Source organism: Ylistrum balloti, unplaced genomic scaffold, assembly GCF_031769215.1.
Source record: "Ylistrum balloti isolate Yb309-2 unplaced genomic scaffold, AGI_CSIRO_Ybal_v1 Utg369816, whole genome shotgun sequence".
Lineage (NCBI taxonomy): Eukaryota > Metazoa > Mollusca > Bivalvia > Pectinida > Pectinidae > Ylistrum > Ylistrum balloti.
Genome location: NW_026781986.1, coordinates 275,920 through 302,767, shown reverse-complemented (window position 1 = coordinate 302,767; position 26,848 = coordinate 275,920). Strand labels below are relative to the sequence as shown.

General features: G+C 34.6%; 1 protein-coding gene across 1 annotated transcript in view; it reads right to left on the bottom strand.

Moving 5' to 3' along the window:
- The window catches only part of LOC132544951 (uncharacterized), a 58,103-nt gene extending 32,271 nt beyond the window's left edge, over positions 1 to 25,832 (bottom strand). The window contains exons 1-24 of the mRNA XM_060208615.1: positions 25,709 to 25,832; positions 22,428 to 22,498; positions 21,785 to 22,039; positions 19,076 to 19,244; positions 18,434 to 18,565; positions 18,067 to 18,148; positions 16,664 to 16,845; positions 16,052 to 16,348; positions 15,500 to 15,636; positions 14,496 to 14,753; positions 13,534 to 13,696; positions 10,989 to 11,204; positions 9,974 to 10,103; positions 9,320 to 9,504; positions 8,600 to 8,929; positions 7,789 to 7,919; positions 6,390 to 6,650; positions 4,900 to 5,083; positions 4,254 to 4,493; positions 4,008 to 4,137; positions 3,323 to 3,507; positions 2,343 to 2,672; positions 1,442 to 1,563; positions 538 to 795 (exon numbers count right to left, since the gene is read on the bottom strand). Of these exons, the coding sequence (XP_060064598.1) occupies positions 538 to 795; positions 1,442 to 1,563; positions 2,343 to 2,672; positions 3,323 to 3,507; positions 4,008 to 4,137; positions 4,254 to 4,493; positions 4,900 to 5,083; positions 6,390 to 6,650; positions 7,789 to 7,919; positions 8,600 to 8,929; positions 9,320 to 9,504; positions 9,974 to 10,103; positions 10,989 to 11,204; positions 13,534 to 13,696; positions 14,496 to 14,753; positions 15,500 to 15,636; positions 16,052 to 16,348; positions 16,664 to 16,845; positions 18,067 to 18,148; positions 18,434 to 18,565; positions 19,076 to 19,244; positions 21,785 to 22,039; positions 22,428 to 22,498; positions 25,709 to 25,832 (4,572 nt within the window). The remainder of the gene's footprint in view (positions 1 to 537; positions 796 to 1,441; positions 1,564 to 2,342; positions 2,673 to 3,322; positions 3,508 to 4,007; positions 4,138 to 4,253; positions 4,494 to 4,899; positions 5,084 to 6,389; positions 6,651 to 7,788; positions 7,920 to 8,599; positions 8,930 to 9,319; positions 9,505 to 9,973; positions 10,104 to 10,988; positions 11,205 to 13,533; positions 13,697 to 14,495; positions 14,754 to 15,499; positions 15,637 to 16,051; positions 16,349 to 16,663; positions 16,846 to 18,066; positions 18,149 to 18,433; positions 18,566 to 19,075; positions 19,245 to 21,784; positions 22,040 to 22,427; positions 22,499 to 25,708) is intronic.
- Positions 25,833 to 26,848: the final 1,016 nt, after the last annotated feature.

Genomic DNA, 26,848 nt, shown 5'->3' with positions numbered 1-26,848 from the left:
AGACGCACTAAGCAATTGTACATAAGACACACAAATGAAAAATGAAAAGTACAATTCAATTAAAAGTTATATATAGTTACAGAAGACTCAGTTTATAAATTAAATTGCATCATACAGCTCTTTCGTCCTTTTAGGTCTCTTTAGTGACAATAAGTTCCTTAACGTTTAAACCAAGGAAGCTACCTAGGGAAACCAAACTGATTGTAAGAAATGTCAAAATGTGGACAGGGGAGGTGCACTAGCCCTCAAATTTATTTAGTACCTTTGTTTATCTGATGTTTTCTAAAAGAACGCAAAATTACATATCCACTATCCAGATTAACTTATACATGATATGTACCACCTGCAGTTTCGAATATTGTGCAACAGACACAGAACTCAATAGCAGTTTCGCATTTGTTATAATTTTTGAATGAAAAAATCCTATTCTCATTTTCATCATAAATGAAATTTAAGTCTTAAGTTAACATTGGTTTATTGCAACAAAAAAAAAAAAAAAAAAAAAAAAAAACAAAAAATACATCGTTTTTAAATAACCTTATTTCCATATTCCTTGAAGCAGATGTTGGCATAGTCAACAAAATGGTTGACCATTGTTTCATTAAGCCAGCCTCCATCGTCCTGAAGGGCCTGTGGGAAGTCATTGTGGAAAAGTGTTACAATAGGTTGAATGCCGGCCTCCAGAAAAGCGTCTATGAGACGATGGTAGTATGCCACACCCTGGCTGTTAATGTTGCCTGCCTTACCAGTGGGAAGGATCCGTGACCAGGACAGCGAGAGCTTGTAATGTGACATCTAATAACGAGGAACGTTGCTTCATTACGTTTGTGATGGATGCAATGATATTTGTTCAACATTGTAGAGAGCAGAACATAGATCTGACTGAACGTCGCCACATGCCAGGAGGATTTCATTTTTCTTTCACTTATACTTAATGTATTATTTAACAACAATTTGACCGTTACTGCAAATTTCACATGTATATATGTTACACACACACACACACACACACACACACACACACACACACACACACACACACACACACAGCCACACACACACACACACACACACACACACACACACACACACATATGTATGACAATTACAATTAAGGGCTTGACATTTTTTACGTTTGACAGAGGAAAATGGATATAGAAAAAATATCAGTCCGATGACTGACAAAGTTTATTATTAATCGTTTTTACTTTCTATAGAGAATTGTTGGTTTTGACTACCGCTGTCTAGAGTTCCAAATACAATCTTCGTTTTATGCAGAAGGATTAATATAACGTTATTGCTAGTATAACATCATAACTGGTCGTTTATTTTGACAAGCTGTGGGATATAGCAAACATTTCCCATTCACGGACTATTTTGATATCTTCTTCTTGAACTATCAGATCTAGTTTTATTCATTTGAAGATCACATGATACTCACTCTAAGTCGTTTAAGCATTTGAACATCCTCATTGAAATTGTGATAACTATCGCAAGCAATATCAGCATTATCTTTTGTTGTGTGGTTGTGAAGGTAGGAATCCCAGATACTTTCACCTCGTCCTGTAATTATACAAATTCTCAAGATTAAGGACATATCTAACACAATCCGGCAGTTATCCAGTGAATTCGTCCATGTAATAATTTGTCACCAGTGTAATATACCCTTTAGCGTTTTTCATTGGCTACACCAGTCAGAAATCGAATATGACGCTATACCAAGAACATTGACATTGTGTCGTAATCAGAAAATGGCACCGTAACGCGGCTACCTTCATTTAATTTTGTTCTCCCGATTTTTACTTTTAAAACCTGTCAAAGTTTTCATAAAAATATCTTAAATCTGACTTCATTTTATCTGCTCGGCTTAATTAAATCTTCGAAAACTTGATTAATTAAATATCAGATTAAATTAACACTAATTTATTACATTTATTGTAAAGTTCAAGTTACATATTAGTGAAATATAACTGTTTTTCGTCATCTCCAAGGAGGTTCTTTCATATACTAAAAATTCGTTCTTGTTACCAAGAGTTTCAGGTAGCAGTAAGAAAGTTTCCTTAATAAGTCGATGATCTCTTCAGAAATTTACATAAAAATGAGTGGTTTCCTGTTTTGGATCCAAAGGTGATTTCCAGTTGAAGATAAGCAAGAAGCATTAAATGTCCATGCTCATCTACTATATCAGATCTATATTTATGTTGGTAGTTTCGTATTAAAGTAAAATATGTATATTAAGATTGCCGGATTAATTTCGAGGTAAAGATTAAATTCTAGTTTTATTGATTAATTATGTTTCTGAGAAAACAACATCACATAATACCATTACAAAGTTATTTTACCATCCACATTCCACGCTCCCTCAACCTGATAGGCCGATGAAGAAGCACTCCATACAAAATCCTGCGGGAACTCTCCATAAATGAACTCATTTTCGGAAGGAATGGTAGTTATAACGCCAGGGGCCGTTACAGCACCTCGCCGGAAACCGTTGTCTTTGATAACCTGAGAGTAGAAAAAGGCCGACTCCTTTGGGGTTCTGGATCGAGCAGGATCGCTGAAGTTGACAAAGTGAAGGCCAAATCTTTCGTCGTAACCGCTACCCCATTCAAAATTGTCCATCAGCGACCAGGCTGTATATCCCTTTACATTGACTTGATCGAGTTTTCGAGCTGTAAATCAGAATAACTTCCGATACAACCTACTTCCGAACATGTCATGATCTTCAGATTTTATCTGTTGTTTTATCATTCATAATATGTCGTTCCTTCAATATATGTTGTTTGTTGATTACAATCTTTATCACTTCCGCTTAAATAGATGTTCAACTTGATCTTTGTTTATTTCATGGAATAAAAAAGATCTATTCCTCATCGTCATTGATACGACTTCCTTTAAAATTCAGTTTGTAATATGCTTTTATATACCCTACAGACTCGAAAATAAGCCAAACTCGAACGTAGGCCTATCCTGAAAATAAACCTGTAGTTTCGTATTAAGTAAACTTTCGTTTGTTTACTATTAAATAAAATTAACCGCGTTTTTTTATCGAAATTTTAGGGTAAAATTAACATTTATATATCTGTTCATCTACTGATTTTTGTTACTTATGTACTGTTACCATGTAAATTGTATGTTTAAGCGAAAATCTTTCGAGGGCACTTTCTCGCTAAAAGTATTGGGCTAAAATATTTTTTGTGTTAATCACACCAATCCAAAGCTTTCTTCGCAGTGATTTACCAAAAACTCTTTGATCGTGTAAAATTAAGTACGTATATTGATATTAACCAACATTTGAAATTCATATATGATGTTTAATTACCTTTCAGCACCTCGTTAATGTACGACCTGTAGTAGTTAATTCTGTGTACGTCTGGTAACGACCCATTCCGATCTGACACACCATTCTCCGTCACATACACTGGCGTATCTCCATAATGGTTTTTGATCCAGTTCAACATTTTCCGGATACCCCACGGAGTCACCCATAACCAGTTTGACCCCGACCTTGAAACGGATTTTTGTGTGTGTGATTACAAGCGACGCTCGTGTATTGAGTATGTCACTTATTTTTCAGTGACGGTATCTTACAACCTTTTGTTTACGAAAATTTCGTTATATTTTGAAAGTATTTTTAAGTTGTGGTTGATTCTCTGTTCTTAAATGAGTTAAAACACATTGATATAATAGGTTAACAGAAACTGAATCAGGTACTTTATCAGTTTTAGTGCAGTTATGAATTTTTAAGACTGCTTATAAATAAACAAGTTCGTTTTTTTTTCAGAGTAATAAAATAAGATTGTTTAAAATACACATGTTCATAAGCGAACAGCACATTTTAATGCAACTTTAGATTAAGATACAGTAAAGCAAATAATTGAATAAAATTTAATTATTTATTCGATAAATGTCGTAATTTTCAATATTTACGATTGAAAATGAACGCCAAGTAGAAGTCTATATCATGCATCAGTTACTTAAGTATAACTTAGAAATGACTAACTCACCCCAGCCATTTCGGATCTATGGAACCACCGTTATCTTTATCCGCGTCGTAACTTATATCGTTGATGTCTTTCACATCAGGATGGACCAGGCCAGACGTATAGAAATTGAGTCCAAGGAAATCTGTCGCGCCTTAAAAAGGATAAAAATAAATTGTTGAATGAAGTTTTATATTGACATTGTTCCGTTACCAAAATCCTAGGTTTTTAAAAAATATACATATCTGGCGGATGGTCCTGAATGCAAACCTTTTATCATCATCTTTTCAGTGGCTGTGAACTCCGGAAGTCGTGATTTGTTAAAACCCTGCAGTTCACTCTTCTTTCCAACTTGCGACTTCATGACATCAGGATAGTCTCCGTGAATGAGAGGGTTAGCAAACCAGCCGAAGTCAAACTGGGTCGCCCTCTCTGCAGCTTCAAGATGGGAGGGGTTGAAAGGGTCCTGTGGCTCCGACCAACCAGCATTTAACGTTATACCCACCTGTCCTGTAAATATATTTTCATACATTACATATACATTATTATTTCCATCAAAATTAATTTTTGGCTAGTACGAAACGGTAATCAGCCCTCTAGATACGTTTTTCGATATCGACAAATCTAAGAGGCTCTGTAAGATAATTTATAAGCTGAAATTGGTATTTGTTTCCTTTACATAGGGCAAATGGCAGTTTATTGTCCACTGAGTTCTTATAGATGACTATGCAGAGCAAGCTTTCTAAAAATGTGTGTCTTGTACATGTGCCTGTATCCATGTCCCTAACCCTAACGAAGCAAATCACTTAAAACTTACACTTTTACTTTCTTTTTAAATCACCCTTATTATCGTCATTCAGCGTTGAAAAAAAGATGCAACGCTATAAGTAATTATATAAGAAATTATCGTCCCTACCTTTCTGAGTTTCCCGGTAGGTGGAGTTGTAGATTTGCCAGGTTTTTGCATGTGACAGGATCAGGTGGTGACTGACAGTGTACGCGTTAGTTCCAGGTCCGTACATACCCGGAGCAAATACGGCTACACTGTACCCCAACCACGACACAATCCAAGGCTCATTAAAGGTAATCCAGAATTTTACCTAACGGTGTTCATCAAAGAATAACACGATGTAAAATGTATTATTGATAAAGATATTAGTTCATACATCGTTATCCTAAAGCATGGACTACAGTATATATACTGTAAATCATTGAAGAGTCTGGCTTTTTATAAAGACAATGCACGCAATTGTAAAGATACACTCAAAAGATACACACTTAAACTAGATTTTTCTGGTGTCTCTGTTTTTTCTGCAATAAATATGGTGATAAATGTATACGTTGTTATTTACCAGCCACAAAAATAAAGTAATCAGTCATACTATATGTGCATAGTCTTGTGTGTTGGTAATAATTTAATTGCAACACGCAGAACTGAAATCAAAATAGTTACCATGAAAGAACATGGTTTGATATTACATATATCATATTCATATAAAAAAATAATGCTAAAAAGATCAAATTTAACTACAAGGGAATAGAGAGTAGAACAGCGATGCAAAACCTTCTTTGAAATGCCGGAAACATCATTAAGGGAACAATTTCAAAGTCAGCTTAATACAATAAGGTATTCCAATCTGAATGACCGATGTTACTTGAAATCAAATTCGACTGAACTAAAATGGTTCTGACACTACCACAGGAATTTGCTGTCTACCTGGTATATAAAACCGCTAAAGACAATGATAGTCAATCATTCATAATATATTTAACTGAAGTTATTGCGGTGTGTGGAAATTCAATTTGGTGAAATAGTTAACAAAACCGAGAAACCTAGATTGCTGAACGAACGGAGAGATCTCGATTACTTGATTGGTTGGGAAAACATTGACCTAAAACTTTTCTGTATAAAGAAAAAACAAATATCCTGTTCTTTTAAACCACATGGTGTTTTGTTTTGTTTTTCTAAACCTTTCCAATCAAGATAGGCGCACATCTTATTTAAGGCCAGGGAAAAGGATCGTCGCTGAAGGTGTCCACCATGTGTTTGATATATTGCAAGGATTTGTATTGCTTATATTATAAACTGATTACTTATATTTCATCACATTGTAATGTTTTATGGAATTTTCCACTTCGATGAAGCCTCGAAACAGACAGTTCAAAATGAAGTATACGAGTAAATGGAAACCAAACGTCTTATTATATTTGCAAAGTTTTTCAATATGTAAAGAGTGTCAAGTAAAAAGATGCCAAAACAAAAACCGCTGGCGTATAGAGAAGAGTAATTATATTACGAAAAAAACACGATTAAGGTAATCATTTTTCCAATTTCTAAGGTCAAACATAATCACGGGCAAACATTTCAATCACGAGAAAAATAATTTAAAACCACTAAAAACATACCCTGTTTCCGAACTGTTTGAAGCAGAAATCTGTATAGTTAGCGAAAATGTCAATCATTGATTCATTGAGCCATCCATTGTACTTGAGTTGTAAAGCCTGTGGAAGGTCCCAGTGGTAAAGTGTGACCATTGGCTGGATACCTTCTGCCAGCAGACCGTCGATTAGATTGTTGTAATATTCGATTCCCTTGGGATTCGCACTGGACACAGTTCCATCGGGTAAAACACGTGGCCATGAGATGGAGAAACGGTAGTGGGAAACCTGGAGAGAAGGTTGGGAATAAAGTAATTGATATCGCTGATTAATGTATTAGTGAAAGTTCTCGTAATGATGAAATTTTACTTTCAATGGATTTAGCAGTATAGATTTGTGGCAGAAACTGAATTTACTTTTTTTATTTGTTTTTCACGGAACTAAAAATAAAAGACAAGGATGTATCAATGATGAAATTCCCTAATGGCCAGAGAATCAATGAAACAAGGATTAAATATGAGATCAGGAAACATTTTGGTAGGAGACCATCGAAAAGGTTTACAGGAAGAACAATTCCAGGTGATGGAGAGAAAACGTTTTCTGCTTCATGTCAATCTTTGACTATCCGCGTAAGCAATCACACGTTCTCAAATGAGAGCACGGAACCGCCATGAATATCAGCAAGTATTGTGATGTAGGATGACGATATGTTTCAGTACGTTTTAGGTAGTGTTGTAGCATAGAATTTTAAATGGTAGCCATCAAACAAGATGTTTTCCAAAATTTACAAATTGATTTCTTACAGTTTGAAATATGAGTTAGAGACGAAGATCGATAATAGGAAATTACATTTAAAGGAGAGAATGTGAATTCGATCACATTTATATTTTCATGTAATTTAACGGATAGTATTTGACAGTGAGAAGAATTTTTTTATAATGAATCAAGTAACGATTTATCATGGCGATTCATGAAAATAAGTGAAAAGTTTCACGTCTGATATGAATCAACTGTTGTTTCTTGCAACGATGGCAACGTATATCTTCAGTAATAATTTTGAATTAATTCTAATAGCCAAAATCTCAGCTATACTTAAGTTTTAAGATCTAGATAGTTTTTAAAAAAACATAGAAAATATTGATCTTGTGGCATATCCTAATAATCTGTCATTTAAAAAACTTGTCTCCTAAACAATTTAAAATCAGAGCAACAAAAATTTTCTAACAGACAGGTTTTATGGGAACACAAATATTCAACACCATGGAAACCACACCTTAGTATTAATGACATGGTCTGTCTGATAACGACAATGTCGTCAATAAAATCAAATGCATTAGCTGGGAATATTTTCTTTCGTTAGAAGCATTTTGGACAACACTGAAGAGGAAATCATCATCAATGTAAAAGTTATCACATAAATTCGTACCCCGAGTTGTTTAAGCAGCTGGATATCCTCCTTGTAATTATGGTAACTATCACAGGCCACATTGCCGTTGTCATTATTGGCTGTCTTCCCTGGAGTCTGTGCCCAAACGTCCCAGATGGACAGGCCACGACCTAGTAACAATATTACAATTTTACACCTATAGACAGATGGCCACCGGGATGTTTGGATACCTTACTTATGTCACACATTTCATTATACGACAGGATGATGAAAGCGAGTCTTAAATTTTTCAGTTTGCCTGACTCCTCCAAAAGTATGAAGAGAATAAGACCAGGTGTTCCAGCAGAGTAAACATCTTCTGCATCATCGACGACATCTGTCATATAAATCTAGGTCGATCCAAGTAAAAAGAGAACAGGGTGTACAACAAGGGAACCTTCAGGTAAACAAACGAGCATCAAACAGGTTCAGCTTTATATCGAACAAACTTTATTTAACTTTCTCATTTTGGCACTGGTTTTGGTCAATTTCGATTTTCCGCTCTTGTCTCCCTACATTACCGTATTCACTGTATGGTTATACTATATATACTTTAATTTTGAAGTTGTATTTAAAAGTGTTATTCGCTTATCAGTTTTATGCACTATTTCATGTAAACAACCCACACAGAATTGAACCCGACATTTTTTACATTTGAAATATCAATTACAAGTAAAGTACATGACGAGTTTTGACACAATATTTCCTCCATCATCATCATCATCATCATCATCATCATCATCATCATCATCATCATCATCAAGAGAAGAATGTTACATAAATTCCCATTTTGTTTCCTATTTTTTCTTACCATCCTCATTCCAGCCTCCCTCAACCTGATAGGCTGCTGTCGCGGAACTCCAAACAAAATCATCCGGAAAAACATCATACAGGAACTCATTCTCCATTTCCGGAGCTACGCCCCGTCCACCTATTCCAGGATAGCCATGCTGGAATGCACTCTCCGACACAAGTTGTCGGTAGAAGGAGGCGGAATGCTTCGGAATCCTAGTCAGACTAGGGTCGCTGAAGTCGATGTGATACAGTCCATATTTATTTTGGTAACCAAAAGTGATGTCAAAGGTATCCATGATACTCCAAACAAGATATCCTGTTACATTTATCTTGTCAATGAGTATCGCTTCAAAGAAAGGAAGAACAATATGTCTTAATCTTACTTAATTTTTATTTCATTTTCGTGTCATCTGATACATGTTCATTCATAACGACAAGTTTGGAAAAATAAAAAAAGTTTTACATTCGTATCATATAGATAATGAAAAAGTTGTGGTATCTATAGCATTGATTCTATCAGCTTGAGAAATTCGGTTCAAAACTTCCTGCCCTGTGAATTCATAATTTTGTTTTTGATGACAATTTACCAGGTGACTTTGATTTGAAAGGAGACATATCACAAACGTTTACGATTTATTGACTTATTTCCTTTAAAATGAGATTCATTTCACCTTAACAGCTTTTTATTGTCATTCACCATTTGTTTCAATAATTTATCTTAAAGATTCGTCCCTACCTTTCAGTACCTCGTTGGTGTAACTTCGTAAGAAGTCTATTCGATCGGGATCAACGATACCATCCCTCTGATCACATGCCCCATTTTCTGTTATCAAAATTGGAATGTCTCCGTATTTGGTGCGGATCCAGTTCAGCATTTTACGTACGGCGAATGGGGTTGAATACATTCTATCTCCACATTTTCTGTAGAAAGAAATGGATAAAAAATGTTTCATTTATAAAATCAAAGAGTATATATTTCGACAAGAAAACTAAACACGTCACATATTTGACAGTATAATGTGTTATTCCAAGGAAATATCAATTGAAAATGGAAACAAGAAACTAGACTGGATTATATTGACGAAATTTAACTGTATATACATTGTCAAACATCAAAATATCAGAGATATTATTGCAATGAATTTAAAGATTTTTTCACAGTCGAATATTCCAGACAAAGACCGAAACAGATCAGGATGTTGTCTATAATGGGTTATAACAGGAAGAATATATTCCTTTCCGAAACTGAAAATATAATTTAAAACCAAATGATCACATTTGATGAAATACATCAAATGAAGTCACGGCATGTATTATGTAATTTTCGCTCTTATTTTAAGAGGATAACATTGAATTTATGGGATATTCAAATAATTAATTATATACATACACTTTCCACGAGGGATCTGCGCTGAGAACATAACCAGCATCTTTTTCGAATGTAGTCTTCAGTTCGGTCGGATCGGCAGATGCTACCAAAGCCGCGGTGTAAATGTTGATGGCAAAGAAATCGGCCGATCCTAGGAATAAGACGTACCATATGTTGGCCATATATTCAACAAAAATTCTGTCAAAGTAACTTGCTGCAATACATTAACGTTGTGATAAGTGTAAGAGGTTTTATCTATTTTTTTCTATATGAAATTTTATCTCCTTGTTCATCATGTTTTCACAAATCAGCCAACATTTTCGGAATACATATATCATAATTTCATTTCCTGAATTTACGTAAAAATGTCACGTGCGACGGGACCCAACGGAGCAGCCATTGATTAAATATGCTGATCATGCCCGACGTTACTATACTTCGGTACATAAACACTACACTCAAAAAGCAGAGGCACAAGGACAAACTTTAAAATACGTCTGTAGACAGTCGCAATGTTCATATCATCCATGACCTGCCGTCACATTATCCACAATACAAACACCACCCCCTTACCCTCAGCTTTTTCGGTTTGAAGCTCTTTTTATTGCTACAGTGGTGTCACCTTAGGAATAGACCCCAAAGTTCCCACCAGGTCTACAATAAAATTGTGCTTCTCTTGCTGTCTGAGGCACCCTGAGGCTGGTTTGTGACCACCAAATGTAGCATGCACAAATACAACGAAGCGGCCATCCATTCTAGAACTGACCCTGCTGTTCGATGGGGCTTTACTACGGTAGATCGACAAGCCTACCTATTGCAACATGTGGCATGGTCACTTTTACACTTGGCAGTTAGGGTTACATTAAAATATCCACTTAAATAGGTAAATATATCACTGATTCGAAAACATTTTATTACATCAGAATGGCAGTATTTACCAATAATACCTTTCTTCATATTTTCCGACACGTTTTATCAAACCTTTCAAATATTGTATAACATCGACATCTAAAAATAACACTTAGTTCTATCCTACCGTTGATCATTGAACGTTGATCATCTGTAAACTCTGGTAATCTAGCCTCAGGCACGCGACTTTTCATGACAGCTGGGTAGTCACCGCTACCAAATATTGGCTCTGCAAACCATCCGAGCTTGAACTGCATCGCTCGCTCCGATGCCTCGATATCCGAGGGGTCTTCAGCATTTTTCGGCTCCATCCATTCCGAGTAAAGCACTAAACTTACTTGACCTATGAATAGATATCAAAAATAAGTAAGAATGGATTGGCATGTAATAAAATAGGGTAAAATACACAATGGAATCGAACCCCGATCTCAAGCGGGATATTCCACAGCTCCATCAACCGAACCAAACGTCATGCTCTGTCTAATGAGCGACCGAGACTGTGTTTAACACTATATGCATGCCACAGTCTCCGTTATTCCTTTAAAACAAAATGGAACACAGCATGTAATTTTGTAAATTGTTTAACTCAACATATTGCAAAATTGCACAAACGTCTGCTTTTGATATAGTTTAAATTTTGAACATTCGAATATAACTGTCAACTCCCACACTTGTCGTGATTCCGTGAAGAAGTATTTCGGAAATTTAGGTATTCATTATGTATCTATGTTATTGATGCATTCCAGGAAAGAATGTTTTAACATCGACTGATTGAAATAAAATAAAATTATTTATCTATTTATTATAGATTTTACCACAGGGAAGATCATTCATTACGACTTTGTGTGTGAGCAAAAGTGTTCATGAATTTTTTCCTAAAACATATGAACATGTATTTTTTAAATTCAAGTTTCAGCTCAACTTTACGATTTTAATTTGTAGAATATTATACGTTACAATAACTATCAAATGATTTAATCAGTGTTAACAGTTTTATAAGATACGTGTATATGTAACAGTAAATTGATATAGAAGTCACGCTCTAATTACGATAGCATCTTAAGGTTTTTTTAAGTACGTCCGAAGTATTGAATAATACAGCGACTGAACTATAAATGCACACAAAGACATAGGAGATGCCCATATCCTTATGATTTTTCGAAAATTGCACCAGTTTTGAATTTTCTCAGTCGCCCCTCGGCAGAAACAAATTAAGGCCCTGAAGATCACTGACAAGTCAAAAATAACGAAACAACTGTATAATGTAGTTTAATGCATACGTTTTGCTATACTCTGTCTAATTCCAAATGTGTATCTGTTGCCCAACTGAATATGTATATACATATTAAGGACAATCCGGTCCTTATGTCGTATTGGCACATTTTAACTTAGTTCTTGAATGCACTGCTTTGTCAACGTAGGCAGCCAACAGAGCACGACATTACAAATTAATCTACCTCTTGCTGTCCAATGTATGTAAACAAAAATGTCTTGTCTTATTCTTCTGGTATTGTTTCAGCGGTTTCTATGTGGATGTTTATTCCTTTATATTTTGCCTTAGCTTCATCGGATTTGTATTTGAATTATGATTCCGCTGAGACGCCGGTATTTTTTTTCTTGTTAGTGGAATACGATCCTGGATTCTGCTTTAAACTTTTCTTAGGAAACATAAAATAAGTCAAAAGAAATAAGCAACATCTAGCAGTTAACTGCTCTCTTTTTTCTCTGTAAGAGATAAACTTAGCTTTGGAATGCATATACAAATATTTTGTCGTACGTGAACATGAAAGACGTCTTCCATAAATCAAGACAAAAGCAAACTGATGATACCTGTAATTGGTGATTAATCTCACATTTAGTATTGAATAGGCAGCAGGCAGAACTGCATGATTCAATGTAATTGTAAATAGACTGATGAAAATATATTCGTATCCAGGACAAACTTATTCAACAAGCAGACAATTACTAACAAACCCAAACAGCTGCCAGAAAATTATCATTTAGTAAGAGGACACTTACTGACAAACCAAAACAGCTGTCAGAAAATTATCATTTAGTAAGAGGACACTTACTGACAAACCCAAACAGCTGTCAGAAAATTATCATTTACAAACAAACCCAAACAGCTGCCAGAAAATTATCATTTAGTAAAACAAACCCAAACAGCTGCCAGAAAATTATCATTTAGTAAGAGGGCACACTTGTCAGAAAATTATCATTTAGTAACAAAACAAACCCAAAACTGCCAGAAAATTATCATTTAGTAAGAGGACACTTACTAACAAACCCAAACAGCTGCCAGAAAATTATCATTTAGTAAGAGGACACTTACTAACAAACCCAAACAGCTGCCAGAAAATTATCATTTAGTAAGAGGACACTTACTAACAAACCCAAACAGCTGCCAGAAAATTATCATTTAGTAAGAGGGCACTTACTAACAAACCAAAACAGCTGCCAGAAAATTATCATTTAGTAAGAGGACACTTACTAACAAACCCAAACAGCTGCCAGAAAATTATCATTTAGTAAGAGGGCACTTACTAACAAACCAAAACAGCCGCCAGAAAATTTTCATTCAATAACGGTACACTTAAGAGGACACTAACAAACCCAATCAGATAATAGCTTGACAATGAGGATGTTTTTATTCCCAATGACAAGCTACTCACCATTTTGTGTGGGCTTGAAGTCTCTCTCATACATGCGGTAAGTCTCGGCGTGGGCCAGGATCATGTTGTGAGCAGCGATGTAATCATTTGTTCCCGAACCATTGTCAGCATATACCATTTGACTCATCAGATACGGTTCGTTAATGGTAAACCATGTCTTCACCTTTAATTATTCAAAAATGAGAAAACATTTCAAATTGAATTGTTTTCCTGTATTTGTCTTCAGGGCAAACCTTTTGCACAACGTAAATGAGGTGAGCTTTTTTTAATAATTTGAAACATGATTGTTGCATAATGTAAAACTGTATGGATTGCATTTAATGATAATTTATCGGCCATGAGATTTTGATATGTTTGAATATTTACTGTCAAATTTGGCAGGCTGTGTTACACTGTCATAACAGTGATAGACATGTGAAAACGGAGTGGAATATTTATAGTCCTGAGTGATGTTATCTATGCCTCAAAAATATGAAAATAAGAAGTGTAACATTTTCAATCTAGTTTTTTTCACTTTTCAGGGAAAAGTAAACTTATACCACTTTCTCTGTATTTATTAGTCCTGAATTTTTATCGATGAAAAGGCTGAATAAATATTTGAGTTATGAGAGAATCAAGACAGTTTACAGTGAATTAAGGATTTAGCAAACTATCACATTTTAATTAGTATCTGATTTTTATCTTGTTATTTCCCATGCGTTTTGAAGAAAACCCTAAATTAATTCCAATAGTGTTTACAATTTATTATTACATTAAATCGGAAGCGCCGCCTGTAATTACTTTTAAGAATATTTTTAACTGAAATGAAAGATACTTAATATGAGACTTTGTTTGTTTGAATCAGAAAGAAAAATTGGTTGGTAATTATCGTAAGATATGATCTTCTAATCATTGATTAATTTAGCTGATTTTTTTTATATCTTATCTTATTTACTTATTTATTTATTAAATGAATGTCTTACTTTGCTTCCAAATTCCTGAAAACAGACTCTTGCGTATTCTTTGAAATGTTCGATGGTATCCTGATTTGTCCATCCACCAGCATCTACCAGATCCAATGGCATGTCATATTTATAAATGGTGGCCATAGGTTCAATTCCAGCAGCTAAGAGTGCATCAATAACCTTGTTGTAATAGTCTACTCCTAACTGATTCACGGTGTGGTTGGCGCCATGCGGAAAAATTCGCCCCCATGAGATTGAAAAACGATACGTCGTCACCTATGAAGAAAATGCAAGGAAAATATTTCTGGTCAATGGTTTTGAATAATATATCAAAAATTTTAAAACTTCATTATTTCAGACGCATATGATTTAATTTAGCATACAATGTAATTGTACCTTAAACTATTTTACCAGTCATATGGATTATATAACAGACAAGTGAAAAAAACAGTCCGATACAAATAAGATACACTTGAGCCAAATAATGGTTCAAATCACATCATACAGGTGTTTCGTCTTTATAGGACTCATAGTGATACTAAAGGACTAAACTTGTGTAATTTAGGAGAAGAGTTAGAAAAATCAAAATTGACAATATCGTCGAAAACAATCTATTTATAACTCGATACTGGAAATAAAATCTAGATATTATGATAACCACTTTCTTTGTGTGCTGTAAAATAATTAAATGTCGTAGGGGGATGGATTTTCGTTGAATTGATTGGTGCTCTAAATTCGTTTGAACAAAAATAATAAAGTGTCAGCGAAAATGTGCATTTTGGGGAAACCACGAAATTTGAAATCCACGAAAAATTATAGTTTTGCAGAAACAGATTCATTGAAGTGTGATCGATATTCATTTCGTGAAATGTTGGCCTTTTTCAAACATAGTTCTCTGGTACTATCTTTGTTTGGTGTAGTGTAATAATGCAAACACAGATAAGGGCCTAAAACTAGGGAATCTTAACGCAAAACCACTGCTCGCCAAAAGTGTCACAGTTGAAGAATGAAAATCTGCCTACCTTTGTTTCTCTTAGGATTTTGATATCTTCCATGTACTTATGGTAACTGTCACACGCCACGTCCCCTGTAGAGTTGTCAATGATGGCACCACTACTGTGTCTATGCGAAATCCTGTCCAGAAAGGTCGGGCCACGCCCTGTAATAGATGCGATTTCAATCAATCTTTAAAAGATGCTCATTATTTCAGTGTGTTTGAAAGTGAAGAACTTATTTCTATCGAGTACTTAGTTCCTTCAGTTTAGACTGTTGATAACTATAAATGTATATGAAACAATTCTTCGAAATGTTAAAAAACTGTTTGATTCCACTTCAAGTTAGAAAAAATACATATTGTACATTGGAATGTCAGTAATTCAACGCAATTACTTAAAAGGACGGATCTGTTCAAATGATACATGGCCCCGCTATTTCCTAGTGCAGTCAACATATGCCATCTTTGCTTGTACAAAAGAAGACGTAACAGTCAGCATTAAAAAAACGAAAGTGTTCAGAAGTAAACAGAGCATAAGCACTTTCTTCTTCAACGTCTTGAAGAAATCAAAATATTTTACCATCCTCGTTCCATGCTCCCTCAATTTGGTAAGCGGAGGTGGACGCTCCCCATCGGAAGCCCTCTGGAAATTTGCCAAAAAGCATGGTGTTTTCGTTAGCAACGCGGCCTGTTGCCATACCACCTATCATGTTATAGCCTTCTGTGAATCCGTTGTCGCTGACAACCTGTTGAAGGTACAGTTCGAAAGCTTTCGGTAGGGATGTGCCAGCTATTCTGTTTTCCATCTCATTATACATTGCCATAGGAGAAATAGTTAAGAATCCTTTCACTCCGAAACAGCCGTCAATAGTGATTGCTACAGAAATTAAAGAAGTAAACCAAATTCTTACGATCATTCAATTTCATTTCAAATGTGAAACATAATTTTTGTGGCTACAGTATTTAGATAAGTTTTTTAATGTAACATAGTACAATGAACGCAAAAAGTAAGTCTCAAAATATTGTACAAAATTACAAGTGCGAGACTTTTTATAAATAAGAAATTGAAAAAAAACTACAATATATATTTAAAAATGATTAAAAGTGAAATAAAGCATCTGTTTTATGAATATACAAATCTTCAACGCTGCTAAGAAAAATCAAAACTAAAGCATTATATACACCTTGGTACCTTTTAATATCTCATCTAAATGGTCGCGATACCATTCCACTCCCTCCAAATCCCCAGAGCTGATAGCTCCATCTGCGCAAGCGTCATATGCCATGACGTATAATGGGAGTTCTCGATCTATTCCCTTAAGCCAGTTCAACAGCTGTCGTAAACTTTGTGGAGAACTAGCCGCTTCTTTTTGTCTAAAAATAAGTATTATACCTTAGAGATTTTTCACATTTCATTTTCCAAAGTTGTGTACTTTTTGTTCTCACACTAAAGTTACATCATTTTTGACTGTGGCTGAAAGTAAAAAATATTCGATATTCGTGAAGGAATACACTGTGATCGCAGGTGTAGCTACTAGGGTATCGTTTACACCTAGCCTTTATCATACAGACCGGAAACAAAGTCAAGAAAAACATTTTTGACAAAAATTCAATTTATTTTTCTATTCATATATTTATTCATTTAATTTTTATCATTTTATGAAAACTTTTGTAACTTAATCAATCTTTAAAAATATCTTTGTCCTGATATTTTCTATCAGCAGCACATTACGAATTTTTATGATATAATGATTTAAAGCGGCTACTGACCAAATAAAGATATTAAGATTTTCATATGTAAATCTCAGTTAATCTGATAACCGAGCAGGAAAAAAGTGAGACACGACATCAATACTCAATCTTTAAAGCGATTAAATGATTAGCTTTTCATTATTTCATAACTGATAAAAACCATTATTACATTCAAATATATGTTAAACATTGTGCACGTTTTGTTGAATATAAAATTAAAACCATTTATTTAAAATTGTCAAAAAATAAAGATAAAATATGAGTGACTCAACATTAATTTATATCATTATTACTCAGAGTGTAAACGACGTCTTTGCGCATGCGCGATGCGGAAAAATTTTACAACCGTAACAAAGCGGCGGGTTTAAATGAGGTTCCAAAAGGTCACGTGACGAACTCGACTATATCCAATCAAAACAGCAAACGGCGGTAGACACAACAGCGGTGTCGACCAGCCAGTGTTAGTCTGTAGCAATTTTTTTTCTCAAAAACTGCGTTGATTTTGTCTGCAATGTAATTACAACGCTTGCCCGAAATCAAATGCATTGAAAAACATAAGGAAATCTATCCATTGAGTGCCTTTTAAATAAGACAATTATTGGGTTTAGTCTAGTCTTCAGGACATGGTTACAGAATAAAAGTATGTTACATAATATTATATATGTATCTTAATTCTGTGTTAATTTATAGTTAAACTATAAGACATTGTACTTGCAATCAAAAAATGGGAGATAAGACATGAATCAATGGTAGTGGGTTTTACGCAAGACTAGCAATGACTTGTCAGAACCAGAGAACATGTTATTTTCAAAATCTTAAGATTGATGACTTGTAAAAATTTACCTGTCGTTATCGGTTGTTTCATGTCCAGACAACAGTGACTGGTCAGCCGTATGGTACTGCACACCCAGAAAGTCAGTGGTGTCTGAAATTTTAGTGAGGTAATTTTCAAATCATTTCAAGTTTTCAATTGATGCTGCTAATTTCTGTGAAATATTTGATGATTTAGGATTAAGGCAATTTAGGGTTATGTCTATGGTTTGATTTTTTAACCTGAAACGTCAAAGAAAAGAAGAAGAAGAAAAAACTATCGGAAAGGATTTCTTAGGTAAAATGGAATCAATCTTCAACATCATACAATTATGAACAAGCTTTCCTTAATGTAGAAAATATTTACATGCTTTAATTTCGTGCGTATAGTATTTCTTACGGTTTCGTAGAAGCTGAGAAAGCAAGTCTCCTTCGTCACTCTCCCATGACGTAGAAGTTTCCATCACGTCAGCATGCACGTGAGGTTCACGTGACTCCAACCATCTGGTAGATAAAGTAATGCCTACTTGTCCTACAACAGGAAATGGATTGTTTGAATTCAAACAAATATTTATTCCAAATACTTTTAAATTGCATCAGAATTTATCCGTAACGTTATATTGATTACATCATCACAATATTCATTAAATGTACACGTTAGAGTCAGGATAAATTTTCGGATTGCAAAAATCAACCTTTATTACCAGATGTCCATTGTGCTTATTTTTAGTTTCAAGATAATAATTTTCAATAGTTATTTAAATTGTCCTCAAGAAAAAATGACAGTTTGATGCACTTTTACATTACTGACCAGTCATGATTCACTAAATGTATTTTATTTCGTAAATCCTGATAAAGCAACTTATTTATAGTTTATTGAAAAAAGAACAAAAAAAAAAAAAAAAAACCCCAAAAAAAAAAAATTAAAAAAAAAAAAAAATAAATAATAACTTATGGATAACGAGATAAAGTACCATTGAATAGCACAAGCCGATAGCGAAAAGTCTTTATTTTTCAAAATTGGATATTCTTTTTGTATTACCTCCCCTTGCTTGTTCGAAGTCGGTTTTGTACAGCTTGTACACTTCGTTATGTGCTGTAATCAAATTTTTAGTGGCTTTGGAATGTAGAGTAGTAAAATCTTCTATAGTTTCATCTAGCCCAGATTTTATTATGGAATAAGGTTCTTGCACTGTGACCCAGAAATTGACCTGGAAAACGAAAACTGAAGTGTCACATTCTGTAGAATCCAGTTACGTGGAAATCCGTTTGACATATTGATAACGATGGGCAATGATAAAGTAGTACTGAACATAACCCCCTCCCCCTCTCACACACACGGATTGGACGTAAAGTAAGCCAATCAGAGAACAAATAAATAACACTTCGTGAAGTGATAATATATCCCGGCAATGTATAATGTTCTTAAATAGGTAATAAGATCAATTATGCGCTAGAGCAAGCAGGTGTTCGCCAGTCAACATAAAAAAACTACTCTGATGTTCCGTTTTGAGGACTTTGCAATGTATTCAGCAGCATTAACCAAAGTGCATTTCAGCGAGAATTGTTGTCACACTACAAAAGGGTCCATTGGATGTCATTTGAGATCATGCAAAACACAACCTAAATTGAACAAAAGATCTTTTTGGTCCTTAAATTCACGACATACATGTAAGAATTGCATTTGATAAAGAAATACATCGAATCTTATAATCCTTTTAAATCCTACAGTCCCCAGGTGCAAAAGGGGAAAAATAACGAAAAAGCCATCCCTCATTTGAGCATTAACTTGAAACTTTTCTCAACCGCGAACGGGAAATTTTCAATATAGTCAAAATTGGTAAAGTAAATTGAACTCTCTACTTCTATACACAGTGTCGCTATCAGTAATGAAATTCAAGAATTCCTTGGTTTTGTGTCAACCTCAGTATAGGAGTAATCTTTTATGACATTGTAACAAAAACAAAGTTTTACGTCAAATCTTGAATTCAATTAAATACTGAAATGTGTTCATCAATATTGTCAGAAATAAACATTTGTACCCGACATGTCAATAGAAGATTAAGTATAAGACACATTTATTCTAATCCAAGATATGAACAAGGGATTTTGTATGCTGAAAACAACATGGAAACCACACTTTAGCCCCTGGACCCGCCTAGCACTCCTTTGTCTGCTGGATAAAATGAGATGTTGAATAAAATATATATTTCCATACACGAATACCACATAAAGTTTGTTATCATAATTATTTCAAAATGAATGAATTAAATTCAATCATTTTTTAATCGTCATGTTTTTTTTTTATCTTTGGAGCTCGAACGACAAGTTCATTCGATTCAGCAACGCTACACCGGAAGGTGTGTTTCTCGGTCAAACTAATAAACAAAGCGACACAAAATTCCGGACATGCGTTTCTAAGTAACTCTTATCGATACTCGTCATAAGAGACCACGGTACACGGGATATCAGTTATATAGGTCCGTCCTTGCATGTGACACACACGTGAAAAGTGACACACTCTGAAATTTGTTGATTATAGTACATACAACATTATTTCAGTACATTTACAAATATCTATCTAACACACCTTTTTCAAATTACATTTTACTTTTTATTTTTCCCTTACGCTGATAAGTCAGCATATTTATACTCCTGTAAATAGTGTTTGCTACGGAACAATAATGTTCTATGAAAACAGCCTTTACATTAAGAACTCCTTCTTAAGGTGATACACTGTGTACCCACCATGTCGTTTGATCTACTGGTTGACCTAGATACTCTCAATTTTAATCGTGTCCAAAATAGTCATATTTCATTTTCCCTGTACTTGTTTATAAAAGGAATAATCTTGTTAGTTGAATTGTGAAAAAATGTAGTCTGAGAGTCATTCTATTTGCGTTCCCAGTCCTTTCACAGAAGAAAACATATCGGTATGGCTAATTGTATGTTTGCGACAAAACTGGAAATGTTTAACAAACCGAGGGATTACCCTGGATTCAAAGGACAATGAGATAAGATTAAATGTTGTTTTTTGCGGTATCCCAAAGACAGAGGTCACTGATGAAAACTCCTAATTCTGAAAACTTGCTCCTTATGATCGTCAAATTGTTTCCAAATCAGCACACAAGTTTATAGTGAAGTTCTCAATATTACCGATAAGGACTCTTAAAATGAGACAATAAACTAGATACCCGACGAGTGATCTCCCTTACAAGAATATTGGTGACTTTAGAGTACCCCGATGAAATGATAATAATAAAAAAATGTGTTTATGAAACACAATACCCCAAGTTGCAACAAAATTCTGAACTTTAAAACTGTACGGTGTAAAACATATGTTAATTGCACATTTTGTGAAACACTAATGCCGTCATTGTAGTACTTTTTTTTTTAATTTCAAGTGTAGGTCAAAGGTCCCGGTCAAGGTTACCTGTTGAAAAAAAATTGGCATCATAGGAAAGGTCTTGTCACAAGGAACACACAAGCCAAATATGGAAGCACCTCTTACGGTACAATAGTCATGGGCAAGGCTATAGTTGACAAAAGACAAACTGACCGACAGCAATCCCCCTCCCTCAAAACAAAAAAAAATAAGATTTCAGAATAAAGCTACTAATCTGCTGTGCACTAATTAACTCGCCTCATCTTTAAATGCTTTGCATCGTTGAGAATTTTAATACTGCATTAGCTTAGTAAACTAAAAGTTAAAAGAACAAAATAGATTATAAAGTAACAAAGTTATACTTACTCTATCTCCAAATTCTTCAAAGCAGAGGCTGGCGTAGTCCCGGAAGTGACGTATGGTAGAGGCGTTCAGCCAGCCGCCAATTTTTTGTAGATGAGCAGGAAGTTCTCCTGTGAGTAACGTCACCACTGGTGTCATACCAGCTGATAATGTCGCGTTGATCACGTGATTATAATAAACCAAGATGGGGCTATCCCTTGGGATATTCTTTTCTTTCCCCAGCGCTGACCAGTTCAGGGCGAAGTGATAATGTGAGACCTGAAAGAGATGTGGAACGTATATTCATTTCTAGTTATAATACCTTTTGTTTTGCTTGCCACTTCGCATATCGCCAATATGATATAAAAACATTATCGTTTTCAGTGATTTCTTTGCTCGCTTTATCTGTAAACACCATTTATGACGTCACTTTATAAAAAAAACACTATAGCATGTTTTCTTCAAACATTAAAATTGATAGGATTGAACCAGAGAATGTAAGGAAGTTTGTCATTTAAAAAAATCTTCTCAATTCTTTCATTTAAAACTTTAAATAAAATTTATGATTTAAAACTTAGAAAGTACGTAAAAGAACTATGGATAGAGGTATATTCAAGACAGGATTTTGTCCTGGACGAAGATAAACATTTAATTTTTTTTTCAATACCCCAAGGAATTTGGCTGTATCGATACTGTTGTCAATTTCCTCCGACGACACATGATGGCTTGGGTCTTTATCTGAAGACGAAAAATATATTTTGTTATTAAAGTGTTGGTGTCTGTTCAGTATCTAAACCTTCAGACTGAAAAAACGCATGAAAGATGTAAGCAATTATTAAATAGAAGAATACCCTTTTAAAAGAATCATTCGACTAAGAAATGCTACCGAAGTTTTAACGGAGTTGTACACAATGTTCAAAAGATAGGACAACAAAATTTATAAACCACATGTTCAAAAGGTAGGACAACAAATTTTATAAACCACATGTAAGTATGCACAGGAAGCATCGAAACTGATAAGGGAGGAAGGCGAAATCGATACAGTATTTAACACTAAGTCTGCATCACTTATATGTAACATCATTGGAAATTTTATGTATAACATGCTGTTGCAAACCTATCGGACGTTTTCATATTTTTACGACATGCTTGATAACCATCCGAGTTTTGTCGGAAATATTCGAAGATGCACATTCTGAGCCGATGGTATTTAGTTAGAGCTGATTAATTATGACTGGAATAATATGGGTCGACCTTATTTTTTGTTTTTGTTTTTGTTAGTTGGTATTTTTTTATTTATTTTTTTTATTCAGTTACCAGGATTCAGGTGAGATTGACCTATCAGTTTAAATTAATTGAAGAACATTTATATTTATTGGCATGCCAACTTTATACATTAGATAAGACTTCAAATATATTCGTTATAATACACATACGAAGTATCGAAATCAAGTTATCATTGAAATGCTGGAACTGTTTCGGATTAACATATTTTTCTATTTCATACCAAATTATCTTTTCAAATATACAATTACACTCATTTCATATCTATAGCGTACCTAAAAGATAGGCTTTATATCGTCATAGGTAACAAAAACATGGCGTCATGAAATTATGAAAAAATAAAATAAAAATGGAGTCGCTTATTATTTTTCTCTACTCTATACTTATAATATATATACCATACATCTTATAACTTTTTTTCTTCTGCTGTTTACTTCAACCCACGAATGTTCTGTCACTTAGCGACCGAAAGATCCACATATCAAATCCTGACATTTATATTAAATCAAAGCTTCTTTAATCTGTCCGTAATTACCTTAAAAGTGAATTTATAGTCATTTTGAAAAAAATGAAATCAAATACAAAACGAAGTAGTTCAAGTGGCCGATATAAATCTTCAGATATCACTTAGACAGTCTAAGGCCATACGTTGTAAAACTTAACTAAACCCAATCGAAGTGTATGCCCTTGTCCTGTCGAGTCAGTTTCCGGAAGATCTGCTCGCAAAACGAATAGGAGTTATCACCCTTGGCAAGTCTCAATCAGTATGCCGATGGTCAAATTTTAATGTGATAAATCAAAATATCCAAACAAAATTATATCTAATTGATCGATTTGAGTTACATTCAGGGGTGTAAGAGATTTAAATTGTACATGTGTGTACAAAAACATGACAGTTCAAACTGCTTAGAATTTGAAAGCGAAGATCCAAATATATTCAATATCATTCAGAATATGTATATACTCTTCCTAACACTATTAAAGGATGAGCCCTGGCGAGTGAGATCGCGGTATATTAGTCTAGTCTAACAAAAGTCCAATGACTGATTCCGTCTGATTACACATCAAGTCAGACATTTTATACCGCGCGCACTACAACGGATTATTCTCTACTTTCCTGTACTTTTTTGATCTAATCAAAAATTTTCACTTTTTAATTTAGAATTTAAAATTGAAATGTGTAGAATGTAATTAAGACAATAAAGTGGTGTTTTAGACGGCTGAAGGTTCGGTCTAGTCATAATGTATAAATATCTATTCATATATATATATATATTCAGGTATTTTGGAACATTTTCTTCGGGTTGGTAATGTCAATAGTGTAAATTAACAACATCTATTCCTTATGTATTCATAGATTAAGGCTGTGATGTGAGAAATCATATCGTTATCAAAATAATTTACATTCCCCATAAACCGAAGAAATATTTCATAATACCCCTAAGGACTTAGCCAACAGGGCTGAATGGCGGATTTGATATGGATTTTGAAGGGCGGTGACAAAATTGGCCGAGTGACTTTCACATCTGGTAGGAAAATTAGGGTAAATTTTGGTGTTACTGTGTAGATAACAATAAGGTCATTGTCAGCGAAAACCGATAAGTGGGGTACTTAGAGAACAGTTAAACAGATAAACACTTCTGTCACTATAAACAAAATCCATCGTCGTTTCAAGGTTTTATAAGGTGTTAACCTTAGTACACATGCACTCAGATTTGAAGGCAAATAAAACTAAATGTGATATTACGGCGGATTCGATAGCCTAGCGATTACACACAGATGTATTGGGGAGATAAGGTTATGTCAAATCCGCGAAGATTTATTGTGTTATTGGTAAAAAAAATACACCCAATATCCCGCGAGCAATACGACGCAATGCTATTTGCACTCGAATTATCGGGAAGCTGGGATGTCTGGGTTACGTAACAGAACGATATCCTTCCAGACCAGTATACAATCTCGTACATATGTAAGGCTTACTGACTGTAAAATACCATAAAGATAATTAGTCAGAGTGATTTCACTGTCTCGCTCTATTACGAGAATCATTCCGATTCGCATTTTTACGATTTTAACTTTAAACTTAAATCCAATGCTTGAAATTTTACAGCCGGTATGATTTTGGCTGTTTTTTAATCTGCTATTGAATCGACAAAAATAACAATAAACAAATACAAAACAAAACAAAAAAACAAAACAAAACAAAAATGCAATAACCGTAAACAAGACTAACATTTGCCATTCTACTGTCCTGTTTTAACATCTTTGCAGGCATGCAGTAGCATATTGTACTTCATATTTTCATGCAAATCAATGTCGTCCTTCAGTCGTATCGACTGTATACATTTTAAAGGTTTAATGTTTACAAAATGTAATTGTTTCCACAATAAATAACTCTTTCCATTGGAGGTACATTTGTTGGTTATATTGAATTGAGTAGCATACAACCCTAACATGAAAGTAGTATTTTACCTCATTCAAAGTTATTAACTACACGAAAGAGGTGTAAAATAAACGATACTAGTGGAAATTATTTTTCTTTTTTTCCCCCTTCTAATCTATGAAGACATGATACATAATTATTTTTTAAACGCTAACTTTAACATATTAAGCAGAGGTAAGAAACACAGTACACACATAAATATACGATACTTCATCACTTACCGAACATCCCCGAACTTGCAAAACCCCAAAGGAAATCATTAGGGAACGTCCCAAATGTGAAGTCCTCGCCCGACCCCCGGGCGAAGGCGAGGGCGCCAAAAAGAAGCGTAAGGCGCACGAACATAATCGACGCCTTAGATGCAGAGAAGTCTGGAGCTACTCCTCCGGCTAGCTATTTGACTCTCTGATAGTCACGAGATTTCGTTACCAAGGGGATCTCGGTTTGACTCTGTTTCTGCTATACACGTGAGTAAAGGAATTTTTGGTGCGTAACTATTGATAAGAACCAATGTATGCAGAGTATATATATATACATATAGGTATGTAATGCGTTATCTGTTAAGGCGACGTCAATCGTATCGATATACTACCCAAATGGCTAACTAATTCCAGTATTTTCACTAACATTATTAACATTTTATCACTAAAGATCTAAATTTAGTTTTTTTAACTTTAACACTTGTTGTCATGCTTGTCTGAGGTTTTAAGCTTTGGGCGGATATTGATTTCATCGGATCAAATTTGCTTATGATGAAAAAAGTCCACACCAAAGTCCAAAGATTTGAAAACAGATTTTTAAGGCTTTTCTTCAAAGAAAACATTCACTAATATGTTTTCTGATAATCCAAAATCGTTGCCGAATTTGAAATCATATAACAATGAAGATATCAGGCTTCAACCTCTACCAGAATTGTCGTTCCTTACATAATATCTTTATATTTCATTGATTCACAAATGAATCAAATGAATTGTTGGTTCTGAGGGCGGAATGCCTTATGGGAGGAAACCGGATTTCCTCGGGAGAGCCCACGTGACCAGGCAATGGCAGAAGGCAATATACCTACCACGCCCCCACCCCCAACCCCTGTAAACTCTTGCCAAAGTATATCACACATAACATTTGTTTACAGTAACTATTTTTGGAAGGGGTTAGGGGTTGTTTACCTTTCCGACAGTCGGCACTTACGCTTACTCTTCCGGAACATCTGATCTTATTTCCCTTGTACCGTTTAAGGAGTCTCCGTGTAAACATTTTTCTTGTTCATATTATGCCCTGAGTTTATTTGAGTGTGAATATTGATTATGTCTACATGCTGGTATGATACATTCTTGTTGTTTTTATGGGCATGGCATCAGCCG